The 15722-nt window shown below is 32.7% G+C and overlaps 3 protein-coding genes across 4 annotated transcripts; 1 reads left to right on the top strand and 2 right to left on the bottom strand.

The window, feature by feature from the left end:
* Positions 1-338: 338 nt before the first annotated feature.
* On the bottom strand, positions 339-5743 carry LOC137832699 (kinesin-like protein KIN-14C). Its single transcript, XM_068641004.2, has 17 exons — positions 5519-5743; positions 5199-5432; positions 4971-5115; positions 4415-4524; positions 4199-4318; positions 3890-4093; positions 3332-3541; positions 3150-3224; positions 2776-2922; positions 2510-2645; positions 2301-2410; positions 1742-1903; positions 1429-1658; positions 1248-1329; positions 1071-1175; positions 874-978; positions 339-790 (listed from the first exon to the last, which is right to left on the bottom strand). The coding sequence occupies exons 1-17, from the start codon at positions 5561-5563 to the stop codon at positions 611-613; spliced, it is 2400 nt and encodes a 799-aa protein (XP_068497105.2). The 5' UTR covers positions 5564-5743; the 3' UTR covers positions 339-610.
* Positions 5744-9840: 4097 nt separating this feature from the next.
* Positions 9841-11465, top strand: LOC137832697 (GLABROUS1 enhancer-binding protein-like). Its single transcript, XM_068641001.2, has one exon. The coding sequence runs from the start codon at positions 9954-9956 to the stop codon at positions 11232-11234; it is 1281 nt and encodes a 426-aa protein (XP_068497102.1). The 5' UTR covers positions 9841-9953; the 3' UTR covers positions 11235-11465.
* A 2031-nt stretch (positions 11466-13496) lies between these two features.
* LOC137832698 (putative 4-hydroxy-4-methyl-2-oxoglutarate aldolase 3) lies at positions 13497-14940 on the bottom strand. 2 transcript variants are annotated; one of them, XM_068641002.2, is made up of 2 exons: positions 14731-14940; positions 13497-14197 (listed from the first exon to the last, which is right to left on the bottom strand). In XM_068641002.2, the coding sequence occupies exon 2, from the start codon at positions 14121-14123 to the stop codon at positions 13623-13625; it is 501 nt and encodes a 166-aa protein (XP_068497103.2). In that variant the 5' UTR covers positions 14124-14197; positions 14731-14940; the 3' UTR covers positions 13497-13622. The 2 variants fall into 2 exon arrangements, with proteins under 2 accessions (XP_068497103.2, XP_068497104.2); XM_068641003.2 differs by having other exon boundaries at positions 13497-14134; positions 14731-14899.
* Positions 14941-15722: the final 782 nt, after the last annotated feature.

Genomic DNA, 15722 nt, shown 5'->3' with positions numbered 1-15722 from the left:
ATTTATTTTTCAATTCAAATCCTAAATAACTTATAGTAGTCAAGGTTGATGTAATTTAATCATTTTTCACTACTCAATTAACTAACAAATTAATTTAGAAAAAATAGTTTGTTAAGTAAAATCAAAATTATACTAATTAAACATTTTAAAACTCACATTAATTCTTTTTCAAATATTATTAGTTATAATTTTTTTTAATATCTCTTATTATTAGCATATTCATAGTCATCCATGACGACAGCCATAGTAAAAGTTAAGTTTCAAAAACATAAATCTTAATCTAAATAAGTAATATTGAGACATTATAGATTAGGTTATAGAGAAAACTTCAAACATTATTTATAATTCAAGATAATCAAATAATTAAATTTTCCGGAAAATGATACAAATTAGTTGCAGCACTGAGGCTAAAGGTTAGCCTCTAAATCAATTTATACAACCTCAGTTCTCTAAAAGTAAACATAGTTACATTGGTCAAAGACAACACCATCTTATCCAAAACATTACAAATCACAGTTACATTGGTAAAAGAGCCCTTCCTTTATCCATATAAAAGATTACAAATAACAGTTACTTTTACTTTGGTCATGGATATAGTGTGGCAACTCTCTTAGCAGCTGCTCAAACGAGAATCCAAGGGCCTGGCAGAAGTCTGACGCCTTGGAATACCAATCTCGCAGGCATTGACTCTGGCGGCAAATCGGAGGGAGCAAAGTGACTCTCCGGTTGAAGATGGATCGGGTGAAATATTCACAAACATTAAAGTTTTAGAATCTCCACCAAGACAAGGCTGTCATGCGCATATATACAACATAAGCAAATAATGAAAGTAAACAAATGAAAAAACTTATGACAAATTCAAGCTTATCATACCTGGAGAAGGTATGTCAATTTTGAATTCCTGAAGGGCACATGTTCCTCTTTCTTTGCCAAAGCAAAGATAACATCGCTCAATGAGGAGAGACTTTTATTTATAGCCTGGTAAAGATATATATACATAGCAAACATTTTATTTGTGTTAAAAAAAAAATTACTGAGTTTAAGTTAAATCAAATGAATAAAACAAACACCTGGGTTTCTTTTAACCGGTCCCCGGTTGCTCCACTCCTTGACAATCTTTCGCTTCCAGCCAGATCAATGAGATTTAACACGCCTTGTACTTGTTGTTCAGTGTTCTACAACGAGAACAGTACATCAAGAAATGGCATAAAAAAACAGTAAACATAAAAATGTATTAACGTCAGTACCTCATTAAACCCACATATACGCAAAGTGAAGACAAAGTGACTTCGTGACGACTGTTCATTCATGTGTGTTCTTCCTACAGACCTGGAAAAAGAGGTACATGTATATTTTATTTTATAATACTCACATATTCTAATGGAAATTTTGTGTATGTTCATCCTGAGGTTTGGAACATGAGTTTACCTGCTTTGAGCTGCTTGTTGCAAAAGGGATGAAATCTCATTTGCACTACAAACATCGACTATAGTGAGGTCTGAAACATGTGTGTTTCCATTGACATCGTGTTTAATAGTATATGGCTGTTTTCCAGAAACAGAAACACCATTTTCGGTTCGGGTTGAGTCAAAACCACTTGACCGATTTGATGATAACAAATCCCTGATGGTTTCGTTATATATTTCCAATACTGAAACCTACAAATATTGTATAAAAATTGTCAGTTTTGCGTTGTGGATCTTTCGTAGTTATGTAATCTCCTGAAAATAATTATATTAACCTGCATTTTGTAATTCCACCCCTGATCCCTCAGGGACTGACTAATCTGAAATATTTGCTCTAGAGATCGAGGAATCAAACCCTTTAGATCGGGGGCATCTGGCCTACCCATCATCGTATAGGTTTTGCCGGATCCTGTCTGACCATAAGCAAAGATACAGACCTGCCATAACAAATCATAAGCCCTTTGTCAGGCCAGGCATAGTGTATCTTGTAACACTTAAAATCAGTGGACCACAGAAGAAACATAACGGCAACCAAACATCAATTGTCACAAACAGGTGCAAAATCAACAATCAAATATATTGTGCTTCGAACAGATAAAATATCACAAAAATTCCAAAAAAATCTGAAAAAAAAAACCCACAAGTATTTTACACTATTTCATTTGGGTTTTGATTTTAAACAAAGGTACCCCCACCATTTTTGCTTGTAAAACAGTCCCCGTATCAAATAGGAAGCCTGTTTCCATCATAAAACTGTCATGCTTTACTTTTTTCAATTTTTCAACTATTAGGCTCCTGGCATAATGAAGCAAAAGGGGACAACCTAAGGCTCACCTTGTAACCATCAAGCGCACTTTGGACGAGTTGTGATATCTCAACAAAAACATCTTGCTGAGAAGCCTCGTGATTAAATACCTTGTCAAATGTGAAAGGGTACTTTTGTCCTGTTTATCGTCCAACGATTATTATCTTTGCATAAGATAAACTACATGAAACCGAAACTATAGTAGCATGAATGAAGGGGTAGAAGTTTGTGCACATACCGCTCTGTACCAATTCAATGCCCCGACCAAGAGCTTCCGTTGACATGGGATAAGAAAGAACCATGTCTGTTCCAGGACCATCATCCGGTAGCAAAGGTCGGACACGACAGAAGACGCGTATATTTCCTTTTAGCTCCTACAGGGAGAAAAAATTAATATCGCTGATTTTTTTGCTAAGCAACTGATATAAAGAAAATGATTTAGGTGAGAATTTCAGACAAAAAAAATTATATATATATATATATATATTCTTGATATTTGTTTACCAGGATAGTATTGTGCAATTTTTTCCTTAACTTCTCCCCTTCAATTACTTGGAATTCTTTCTCTGCCAGTCGCTCCTGGAGTTCACCAACAATTCTTCTCTGATCTTCAAAAACTGTTCTTGTTTCTGAAGCAGATAAATCAGCCATCTAACAAGATAAAAATAATAGTTTTAGATGTAAGTTAACAAAATATGCACAAACTAAATACGAACAAAAAACAAATACTACTAACAGAAACAAACATGCACTAACTCTATTAGCAAAGATCAACAAATATATTTAAATATTCTACCGTTTGTTTCCACGGCATTATCCCACATAATGATGAGTATAATTAAAAAGGAAAAAAACGCGCTCACAGAAAACTGACATACCTTTAACTTCTCCTTCTCAGCAATCAACTGCTGTTGCAGCATATATATTTGGTCCCTTTGAGAAGAGCATGTCTCCTATAAAGAAAGCCCACTATCTCTTATAAATCACCAAGTGCAAATAATTGTAAACTACAAGGATAAAATAGCCATAAAGAAGGAACAAAACAACACAAGAAAGAAACCTCAAGAGCATTTGTTTTAATGGTCAAGGTATCCAATTGCGCACACGATTTCGCTGTAGATTCTCCGTATTTCTCTACTTTTGCAGCCAAAGTTTGGACTTGTAACTGCAGACGATCTCGGTCATCCCTAGTTTGTTTCAATTCTTCCCGCACGCATTTCAGTTCATTTACTAACATTTCTTTCTGCTTTGTAACCTCGTCCAGTGAAACCTGAGGATAAAAGGATTAAAGTGACAGAAGTAAACAACACGCAAAAAGGAGTTACTCACAATGACAACAAGGAGTAATACTAGACAAAATATTTGCACTTTGCAGCTCTTTGCAAAAAAGCTTACTTCGACCAAATTAACTAAAAAAATTATTCAGAATTTCAAGTGCACATGTGAAGAAGGATGTTACCGGCACTAAAATCAATAGAAGAAAAAGCGTCCACAATAACAAGCTATAAATCAATTACTCATTTCCCTTTCAATTCCTACTATGTCACTGAGTATAGAAAGGCTTTTACACTTATTGAAAATATTATACGGCATTAAAATCAAATATCAAATAGCTTACTCTGAAGGATGCCAACTGATCCTGCAATGCCTTATTGTGGCCCCTCACATTGCTAAGGGTCTCAACAATGGTTGCTTTCTCCATCTCCACTCGTTTAATTGCCTCATTACTTGTTTCAACATCTGACTGAAGACGAGTATTGAACTGTTGCAGACTCATGTTATATTCTTGTGCTCGTTTTAACAAGTCCTCATTTGAAATGACCTGCAAAACTCGACAGATTCTAAATGGGAACAGAAATTGGTAAGCAATAAACATAATATAATTAGCATATAACTGTAACTTGGTCCCGTAATAACATATAATTACCTTCCTCTCAGCAGCTGATTTCTCTTCCCGAACTTTCTCAAGCTCAGTTGAAACAGAAGCTTGCATCTGCTCGGCTGCACTTCTGGCTTCCTGTTCTTTTTTATAAGATGCAATAGCTTCCTAATTATCAAACAGTGAGAACAGATATAATCAGGCAAACGAAGACTATCATTGGGCATATCCAATAATAATATTGCATGCAGCAAGCAACCTTACCATTTTATCTGACTCTTCCCTTACAATTCTCTCTTCTAAAGAGGAAATTATTGCCTTCAAATTAGATATAGTCTCATCCAACTCTGCAATCTTAATTTCCATCTTGTTCTCTGATAAAAACACAAATGTGTGAATACTTAGCGACACTAATTTTTTAAACTGAAGACTACACATAAACAAGCACTCTTCTGTTTTATAGACAGGCAAAAAAAAAACAGAAAAATTATTTATGTTATTTTACATAGAAAAGGCCAAGTTCTTGGTCTAGCAGAAAATACGAATGTGAAATTAGGTAATGTTTGAAGGTTTTTTCTAAAACAAAATATCAATAAAGCACCAGACACACCGAAGACAGCCTTATTTGTGAGTAATCTAAAGCCAGATTGCAACAACACATAGTTAGCCAGATCTGCAGCCTTGTACATACCATGTGCAACAAAAATTGAAGGTTGAGGCAACCATGATATAACCGGTACACAATTTTCAATAATTATATATGCTGAAAACGCATAGTAAGATATCCAAGTATCTAAAAACACGGATTTAAAAGACTGACCAGTATCAAGGAGTTTCTTCTCAGCAGATTCCAGGTCAGTCTGAAGCTTCTCTTTCTCTTGGACATGGCCTTCTTCGACTTTCATACACCATCGAACGCAGAGTTTAAGCCGTTTAATGAGATCCCCCATCTGTTCCGTCTTTCTCTACAAAAATAAAACCACACACCCCAATTAGCTTGGCAAAACACCAAAAACCAATAACGAAATTAAGTCAGTCAACAAGAAACCTTATTATCATAGCGATTCTCCTTCGTATTCGTTTTCTCATTCAGCAACGCTTCCACTTTCTCTTTGGTGAACTCAACAACGCTACACTCAGAACCCTCGACGCTGGCAACTTCGTTAGCATCGGCCTTTAGAGCACCCAAGGGAGCCCTACCTCGGCCGCCCTGTCGCTCCGTTCTCTCCGTTCCAGTCCTCCGACGCTTGTCGGAAAATGCTTCTTCGGCGCCTCCTTTTTTCTGAAATAAATGTGGTTTTTTTCTTCTTTCTTCTACTATGCATTAAAAAAAAGAAAAAAAAAAAAGAAGAGGAGAACGGAACATACATTGGAGAGGCTGCGAGGAGGCCTGTTCTCGGTGCGGGAAGCCATGTGAAGCTTCGGAGAAGGAAACGTTCGTCTTGGATCTGAATGCTGGTGGTAGTGTTTAGGGTTTATGTTGTGGTGAAATTTGAATTTGAATTGGCGGTTCAATCAAAATGCGCTCCTCCGTCACTTTTTATTTCTCACCTTATTCTGAATTGAACCGAGTTGAACCCGGTTCGCAAGTAGGGCCCTGTAGTTTTTGAATTAGTATTTTTAATACAACGGTATTGTTTCGCACATTCAGCTCCCAATAGAAAATGTTTTTATTCTGTAGTGGTGAGTTATTAAATAATTAAATAAAAAAATGTTTATGTATTTCATATTATATTAATAATAATGGTCATTTTTAATTAGTTAATAATAGTTTGACTAATTCTAAAACCCAATCATTTTAAAATTTTAGGCCTCTCAAAAGTTCAAAACAAAAAATCCCTCAACTAAGAAAGTCCAAAAATCTAATTGTTTCTGAAAAAATTATCATTTTTAGCAAAGACGAGATCATATGATATACTCAACTCAGTTAATATTAAATTTAATTATTAATAAATTTTTTGACTAAATAACGTATTAACGTAAATTACTTTAGTTTTTTATTTACTTTTTCAAGTCCCTATCCGGACATTTTTTTATTAATTAATAAGTATAAAAAATTAAAATAAATATATTTTTAATAGTTTCCTTTACTTCAAATTTTAGTTGATCATTACAATTTTTCTTCTTCTTTTTTAATTTTTCTTATATTATTGACACTCTCATGCTATTACCACTAGTGGGATATATATATATATATATATATATATATATATTGGAAATAAATACGTGATTATATATATATATATATTATCTAACTATATAGATGAATTATTATAATTCAAAAATATGCATAAATAAAATTCTAATGTAACATAGTGTATTATTGGAAGACATGTGTTGTTCTTACTTTTAAGGTGTAATATCTTTTAAGAGGAAATAAAGTATACAAAAGCATGAAATTTATATATTCATAATCATTATACTCATGCATGCATTCATATGAATGATAATAAAAAATTAGTTAATCATCCATTATATTATAATATCATGAACGTGCCATACTTTAAATAGTTAACTTTTAATTTTTTTATGCATATTAAGGTTAACTAAAACATCTATTATCAAACTAAATATAAGCACCTACTTCAAAGTTAGATGTGAACTTATTTTAACCTTTCACTACCTAAAATCTTATATATGCGTTTAGACAACGTTTGAGTAAATATACATCTTTTAATGAGAGTTATGTGTCTATCACTTTTTTAAGGTTCAATACCGTTTTGGGTAACTCCATATAACATCCATTAAGGTTCTCATGCAAGTTATATATGATCAAACCTAATGTATACATACACACATATATATAGAGATAGAGACACACAACATACATGTACATACGTGATTTAACTAAAATTCATCACTACCAAAAGACATTTGTTATTCATGATAAGTTTCTATCTCATTATCAGAACACTTAAGCCTTCAGTGACATGTTTGAGTCACAAACAATGTCACTTAGATATCATATCCAATACTTGAATGACATGTTTCAATAGGGAAGAAATTTGTATAAATAAACCAACCCTTAAGTTATATATCATGTACTTTAGCAACTTAAGTCAACGAGTACAATTATTGCATATCAATTAAGCATCACCAAAACATTAACGCATCGCTCAAGTGACATCAAATCCAAACAACAAAAATATTATATTTTTTATAAATTTATTAGTATCATAAGTGGATATACAACTCTAAAGTTCATTAAACTGAGCAAAAATCACATTAACATCAATAATCATATCAATAATCATATCAACAATCATATCAATGATGAAAATATACTATCATTTAATCATTGATATTATTTGAATATCATCAATACAGTCCACATATTATCAATCTACTATCTTTTAGTTTATCATAACATTTCTTAAAGATCATACATTAAAAATTAAACATCAAATTACATAGAAAGAAATACCCTTTGCTTAAATTAAAGTGTATTTCATGAAGATGCTCTTAAAAATATATTTTTCATTACTCTAAACTACTTAGGTAAGTCCCCAATAAATCAATCATAAATTGAATGGTATTTTTCACTTTTCATATCCAATTTCAAGAGGATAAAAGGAAACACAACTTAAAATATCAACAAAATTGAATGTACTTACAAAAACCAAACAATTTAAAATAGTTTTCACTTCACCAACTTTTTATAATTTTGATATAACAGTGATTTGAGGTTAGAAACTATTTTTTTTATGAAGAAAATGTAGAGAGATTTAAAAAAATAAAAAATGCAGAACAAATAAAAAATAAGCATTTATTTTTCATTTATAAACTTTATTTTCTAATTACTTAAAAATTTATTATTAAATATTATGACTTTTTCCCAAATCAAAATATCCTATAAAACTTATGATGATTTGAAATCATGCTTAGAATTAAGTCATTCACAATACATTGCTAGTTTAATTCAGTATATTAAATAAGGTAAAAAAAAAAAAGTGTTTGATAAAATTCACGGAGCATATTTCAAGGATTATATTTTCAAGCACAGTGCAGAATAATATTTTAAACAATCACTAAATAATTTAATCTCGTGTTTGATTCTGTCAATTACATGCATTTTTCTAAACAAGTAGAACTTTTAAACTTTCAATTTATTTATTATGAAAATAATTACCTTTAAATTTGTTCAAAATATATTTTTATAAAAGTATATCTAATAGACATTTTTTAAATCAGTCAAAGACACTTTTATCCTTTTTTCTGCAAAAAATATTTTAAAGAAGAAATTTTAAAATTATAATTTAAATAGTGAATCTCAAGATTTCATTTTATTATTCTAAATATCTTCATAGCTTATAAAAATATTTTAAATATATTAATCTATTTTTATTATTTTATCTTTTTCTTGTTTTTTAGGGACACAGTTGGTATTTTATTTATGTATGGGTTGTCTACAAAAATATTGAAAATTACAATTGAATAATATTTATCCTTTTAAGTTAAATCATGCTTCTTGGAATGCTGAGTATTTTTCCCAATATGTCAAAACAAATCTGAATACAGAATGATTTAAAAAAATCAATTAAATAAAAGTAGGATGTTAAATTAACTACATTAAATGACTTCTTATTATCATTTACAGGTATATTTGGTATGCACATCTTTTACTTGTTTTTATAGTTATTTTCTTTTTATTCTTAAATGATTTATTAAAATTTTCTTGTTAAACCTTATTATATAATGTAATAATTTATTATATTTTTAATCTACCTTTTTCGCTTACAAGATAATATTTTATTAGTTTTCATGTAAGATAATTTTTCTTTTTATATTTTTTATAATACATATTTTTCTCTGTTCCATACACACACAACTTTTCTGATTTTATTTTTCTTTTAACTTATTCTCTATTATATTTACCCAACTATGGAATTTTAATAGATTTTATTATGTTAATTAATATTTTAAAATTATTTTTATATTTTTAATCATTTTCATAAGATTAAACTATAATTTTTATATTTCAATATGTTTTTTTTGTTATACAGTTAACTCAAATTATATTTACATATTGAAATTTAATTATAAAAATATATTGCTTCTAAAATGTAATATACTAGTTAAAATTAACGATATGTCATTATTTATTGATTCTAATTCTATAATGTTATTTATGTTGTTACAAAATATTTTAATATTTATTTTATTTACAATATAATCTATATAATAAAAAAGGAAAAATATTCATTAACACTAAAGGAATGCAGGTATAGTGAAAAAGATTAAAAATAATAAGTAATGGATAAAATTATAGATATACGACGAGGAAAAAAATAAAATGAAAAATGTGAATATTTTAAAATATATTTTAATTAAGTATAAACTTTAGCCAGAATAAAATAATTATCTTAGATTATACACTTTTTTATATTGTAAATCTGGATTGTTATTAAATTTTTTTGGTTCTTGTTCATATATTTAAATTTTTAACTACTTATATATCTTCTATCTATACTTTTTATAATTAAATGTATATATTTTAAAATTTTCAATAATTTTAAATAAATTTATTCTTCTATAAAGCATTTAAATATAGATAAATATAATCTTATTATTTTTATGAATTATATTGATTATAATATAATGGGGAGAAAAAAAAATTTGATATATTGAAAAGCAGTGAGAGGAAAATATCAGAAGTGTTTCACTTGTACCTTTTTGCCCTTTCTTATACATGTCTATAAAATTCAATGGCCACTTCTTATTTAGTAGTTATGTAGTTATATTTATCTCAGTTTGTTTTCAAAACCCTAATCAGACATTCCTGTAACCCTAATTCTTCCTCTCAATGGCGCAGAAGCAGAAGCGTCCTTCCCCTCTTGACGAGCCACCAACGGCTTCTTCTTCAGATTCTGAGGAAGAAGAAACACAGAAACCATCCTCTCTGAGGCATGGAGAGGAAGAGGAAGAAGAAGCTTCGTCGGGAGAAGAGGAAGAAGAATCATCCGGAGAAGAGGCAGAAGATGATGATCTTCCACCACCTATCACCAAAACCAACCCACCACCCCCTCCCACGAACCCTCATCCACAACCCTCATCCTCTGATTCCGAAACAGCATCCGAATCCGAGACCGAGTCGGAAACTGAATCCACTCCTGCTAAGGCGGTGAAGCCCCTCGCATCCAAGCCCATGGACCAGGCCCCAAAGCTCAAGGCCCTACCTTCTCCGGCGCCACCCAAACCACCGCTGAAACGTGCCGCCGAGAATATCAACTCTAACGTCGCGAAGAAAAAGAAGAAATCCGGCGATTCTTCTTCTTCCGCTGCCGCTTCTGACGAGGAGATGGAAGACGGGAAGAAGTCCGGCGATCAAATGAAGAAGTTTCAGAGGCTGTGGAGCGAGGATGACGAAATCGCCATTCTGAAGGGCTTGGCTGATTTCACCTCAAAAACAGGGCACGACCCTCTAAAGTTTGAGGGTGGCAATGCTTTCCATGCTTTCTTGAAGAAGTCGCTCCATGTGGAAGTTACCAGCAACCAGCTGAAGGAGAAGGCGCGGAGACTGAAGAAGAAGTATGAGACCGCTGCAGTTAGAGGGAATGGCGCTGATGGCCTTACATTTTCAAAGCCGCACGATCAGAGAACGTTTGAGTTGTCGAAAAAGGTTTGGGGAAGTGAGATAGATGGTGCAGTGGCCAATGGTGCAGTGGAAAAGCCCAAGGCTAACGGGAATGCTGCTAAGAGTCCGAAGAAGAAGGAAACCGGTAGCAGGAATGTTTCTTCTGCGAAGAAAACTAAACCTGAACCGAAACCGGAGGTGGTGCCAGGGCCGCGCTTTGACTTGAATGAATCTGAAAAGACGCAGAGTAATCAAAAGCCAGTAAGTTGTGAAGTGAGTATGTTTTTGCATGCAGTGTCCCGTTTTAAAGAGGGTCTGGGTGTTTTTGGGCTGGATGAGGGTGATGTGACGAGGGGGTTGGAATTGATTGGTGAATCGAAGAGGGCAGAGTTGAGGGCAAAGTGGAAGAAGTTACAACGTACTGAGTTGGAACTGTTCGCTAATCGCTCAGAGCTGATTGGGGAGCAGACTAAGTTGATAGTTGAGGCACTTCGGTCCTCCAACCATTAGGATTCTCAATATTATTTGCTGGCCTTTTTTGGTACTGTGTCACGTGTTTTGTGGATCTATCTGCTACGGATTATAATTTTGTGACTATGGTATTAGTCTTTATTCAGTATTATAGTATGTTGTTTACTTATTGGCTATATAAAAGTGTTCTTCTAAAGTTCTTTGCATATTTTGTGACAATCGGTTCTCTTGTTTAACAAAGTTTATTTGCAATCGAAACTTTTGTTGTAGATCTTTTGCGTTTTAGTCTACTATTAATTCATAAGTAATTGTTGATTGACTATGATATTGTCTTTTTGTTCCTGTTGCGGGCGGACGTGCCAATGGGCTCAAGACGTGATGTTCATTTTGCGTTGAGAGACTGTTATCCCCTGATGTTACAACTTACAACGCCCCTCATATGGACGTTTAAGCGACAGAAATTGATGTTTCTACATAAATATGGCTTTGGAAATGATGTGTTTTATTATATGATCATAACTTTAGCGAAATGATTTGCTGATGTGCTAGTTATTTATTTTCTATGTTGATATCGATTCCTTGTAGATGAAGGGATTTATAGTTTGAAGGATTCTTATTTTTGTATCCAGAAAACATGTCCTAACCTGTAAATTTCTAATTTTTATTGGTTACTGATGAAGAGTTCTCTAAAGTGCAAAGCTGTTTCCTTAGTGAGTCCAGGAATATGATTATTCCCTGCTAACATTACATTCTTTGATGTGAAAATCTTAATATGATTTTAGAAATTTGCATGATGTACTTCTGCAGAATTCGCAGCTCTGAGTTTGGTTCCTGCGTTATTTTCCTTAGCATTTCTCTGTTTCCAACTTTCTTATTTAATATCGAGGACACCAAAACAAGAATTCAATATTGAAACCCTTTTTACCACTTCAAGCACAACATTTTTGAATAGGTGTTTTAATAGGTTGTTAAAAGGGGTGGGCAAGCATTTCAGTTCAATATCGTCCCTTCGGTCCTTCCTTAGAAAAATCTTCTTTCTAGTACTGAGCTGCGATCGGAATTTATGCATTGGCTTATTGAATTCAACGTCTAAATAGCCTCAGTTACAGGATATAAATTTAGCACTCTGGGTTTGACTGTATGGAGGGCTGCCTTAAATCCACTAAGATTGGGCTAATGGTGAGGGGCTTGGATAGATTGCATGAAGATTTAAATTTCATTGCCACCCTTGTTCAAGAAGGTTGTGGGTAAAGTTGCAGGTTGCGATGGACAGACATCTTGAAGGTTAAAAGGGATGACTTCTATCAGATTTTGAAGTGGTGGTTGTTGACCTCTATTATTGTGGCAACAGGTCTTATCTCTCTCTAACTTTCCATTTACTGTAAAAAACGACTGGTACCTTCCTTTATTATTGTGTTGGACCGAGTTTATCTGTATTGTGTTGGACCGACAACAGTAAAGGATGAAGATCTCTGAGACTCAAAAACTGGTTAGAATTTATTATTGCTATAATGCAGCCTTTGAAGGGCTTGGATGCAGCAGCACCTACCAGAAAATAAGGAATGATTCCTAATGTTTAGATTAAGTGTTCTATCTGTCACTGCCGTATCTTATAATCGGTGTAATTTGAAATAGCAGTTACTGTTTATGATCACACCCCTTCTTCTTCTTAACTTGACTGCATCCGCAAATCATCTAGAGTAATGATTGTGTATTTACACATACTATCGAACTCACTCTCTTTAGAGAACGGGTGATGATTTTGCTCCTATTTCTTTAGCGTACTTGACGAAATGTTCTATTTCTCTGTTGTTCGTACTGTATTTAAATTTTAAAATTAGCCAAACAAAATTAGTTTATGATTAACTGCATGTCATTTGATTATGGTAATTGGGCCATACTATCGACTAGACTTACGTTTCGTACATTTTTTCTGCATCTTTTATAAACATTTCAGCTGTGGCTAAGCTATTACATCAACATGTTAAAACTGTCATGTCATCGATGTATTCTTATTCTTTTATAATGGCCTTTGGCCCATTATGGGGCCACATTTTGGTTAAGATGCCCATTCCTTTTTCCTCCGCATTGACGTCTTGTTCCACAATTAGAACAGACAGTAATTTTTTACGCAACAAGTTCACAATATTTGTTTTTATTTTGATTAGGTGATGATGCGTCTTTTGAATCACGTAATCCGATCCTGTGTATATTTTGGTAAGAAAGTTTGGCCAAAACTATTGACATACTTGACGCCCCCAACTCCAAAAAAATGAAGATGGAAACAGACACTTGGCAATGTTCATGCAACAAATTGAGTTTTATTCTATTCACGCAGCATTTCCCCTTACCATCTACATTAAACCAAAATGATCATGACTTGAAATCTGTTGAAGCATCCACTGGCAACAATATTTAACAGACATTTTAGTTTGACAACTCAAATTTTGATATGAGGATGCCGTCATTATCTGCATACAACCATTCTCCTTCCCGAATAAATGTTCCCCCAACGTAAACAGGGACATTTTTTTCCCCAGTGCGTTTTTTGTTGGATTTGAGTGGATTAGAAGCCAAGGCTCTGACGCCAATGCCACATGCATTGATCTCATCCACATCTCTAACGCATCCATTCACCACAATTCCAGCCCACCCCATGCTATGTGCTATCTGTGCCAAATTCCCTCCTATCAACGCACACCTCAAGCTTCCCCCTCCATCAACAACCAATACTCTTCCTTCCCCTTTGGTCTCAAGAAGTTCCCTCACCAGCACGTTGTCTTCAAACACCTTCACAGTTACAATGGGGCCGGAGAACGACGTGACCTGACCATAAACCTTGAACACTGGATGCAGCACCCTCAAATCACCATTTGCTACATGTGTTGTATTTGCATCAGTTAGCTCAGCAGTAGGTAGAGTAGCCATGTTACGAACTCCTGCACCAACCAACGTAGACCTTCACTCTCTGACAGAAATGCAATTCTCCACGACCAAAACACCTACTAAGTAGAAAAGTTAAATGTTGGTAGCACACTATGACATCAATGAAGGCGATATTCCATATCTATACCTTCCTTCTTTCATTTACGCTCTCAGACATCCTTTAACTAATATTTCTCCACTTTTTTAAAAATAAATTTCGTCCTTAAAATGCTATTGCAACTCACCACACATCAATTTACTTGGTTTTAATTTTCAACATCCCACACCAGGAACAAAGCGTAATAACTACAAAAAGAAAAAAATGTTGAAAGACCTACATGTTAACCCCATATGCAACAAAAATTGGGAAAGACATATACATGTTAGGACCTGTGAACAGCTAGTAGATTATAAGATCTCCCGGGTTCAGAGGGATAAATAGGAGTTTTACAGTCAGAAAGGGAGTTTTAGAAGAAAAAGGAAAGAGTTTTAGAGTTGAATTGAAGATGGTATGATAGGGTAACTGAGAAAATTGCAGTTGAAAGCAATAAAGAAGCGTAACTTTAAAGTGAGGTTATGAAAAGAAAGAAGTGAGAGGAGAAGAGCTTACCGAGAGAAAAAGAAGGGTTTGGTGAAGTGAAGAAGAGGTGAGGAATGATAAATAGGGCTCTGCTGAGAAAGAAGCATTGGGGGAATGAATGACTTGCGTGGAAATTTCTTCCCACAAACTAAACCAAACAAACTCATAGCCACAACTTTTAGCGGTTCTGGGAAGCCTCTGCGAAATGAGACCACACAAACACACCCAATAACACACCCACCTTTTTTTTTTCTTTTTTTTTATTCATTCAGCTTACCTTACCTGTAAATAAACACTCTCTGGTCTTTGTTTTTAGTTTTCTATAATTTTTACTTCCATATATTCATCCTTGTTTAATCACCCATATTTAATAATATACCACAAACTATTTATCTATTTTATATATAAAGAGTAAATGTAAAGAGTTTTCTCCTGTTAATTGTTTTTTTAAACATATTCACTTCTCAATTTTATTATTATATTAATATTTATTTTATTATTTTATGATCTGATTTTGGAAATTGATTTTCTTCTTTATTTTTAAAACTAATATGTGTTGTGAATTTTCTTTTTTACATTATATTCTTTGTTTTTTATGGGTCTTCTTCTCTTTCAGTGGTATTTACATTTTTTTAAATATATATTAAGTATCAAATACACTTAAGTTTATGATCAAATAAAAAAATTGAATACACATAAATTTATAATAAATTAAAATATTATAAATTTATAATTTATTTTAATAAATACTAAATATATATATGATAATAATAAAAATAAAACACAATTTTATTTTCGCTAATTATTTATAATGTACTCTTTATTGTTGGTTTTTTTCATTTATCTTTTAAAAATATAATGCTTGTATAAATTTAAATTTTCTCTTATCATTATGTTTTTAAAATTAAGAAAACATTTCTGTAGAATTTAAAAAAAACTGAAATCTTGGTGTAATTTGGAAAATTTAGGAGTGTTAGTGTGATTTATTTATAAGTTAATATGTATGCAAAAAAAACTTGGGG

This window comes from Phaseolus vulgaris, chromosome 6, assembly GCF_051622355.1.
Source record: "Phaseolus vulgaris cultivar YP4 chromosome 6, ASM5162235v1, whole genome shotgun sequence".
Lineage (NCBI taxonomy): Eukaryota > Viridiplantae > Streptophyta > Magnoliopsida > Fabales > Fabaceae > Phaseolus > Phaseolus vulgaris.
The sequence above is the reverse complement of the archived record's forward strand: the minus strand, read 5'-3'. Positions and strand labels throughout refer to the sequence as shown.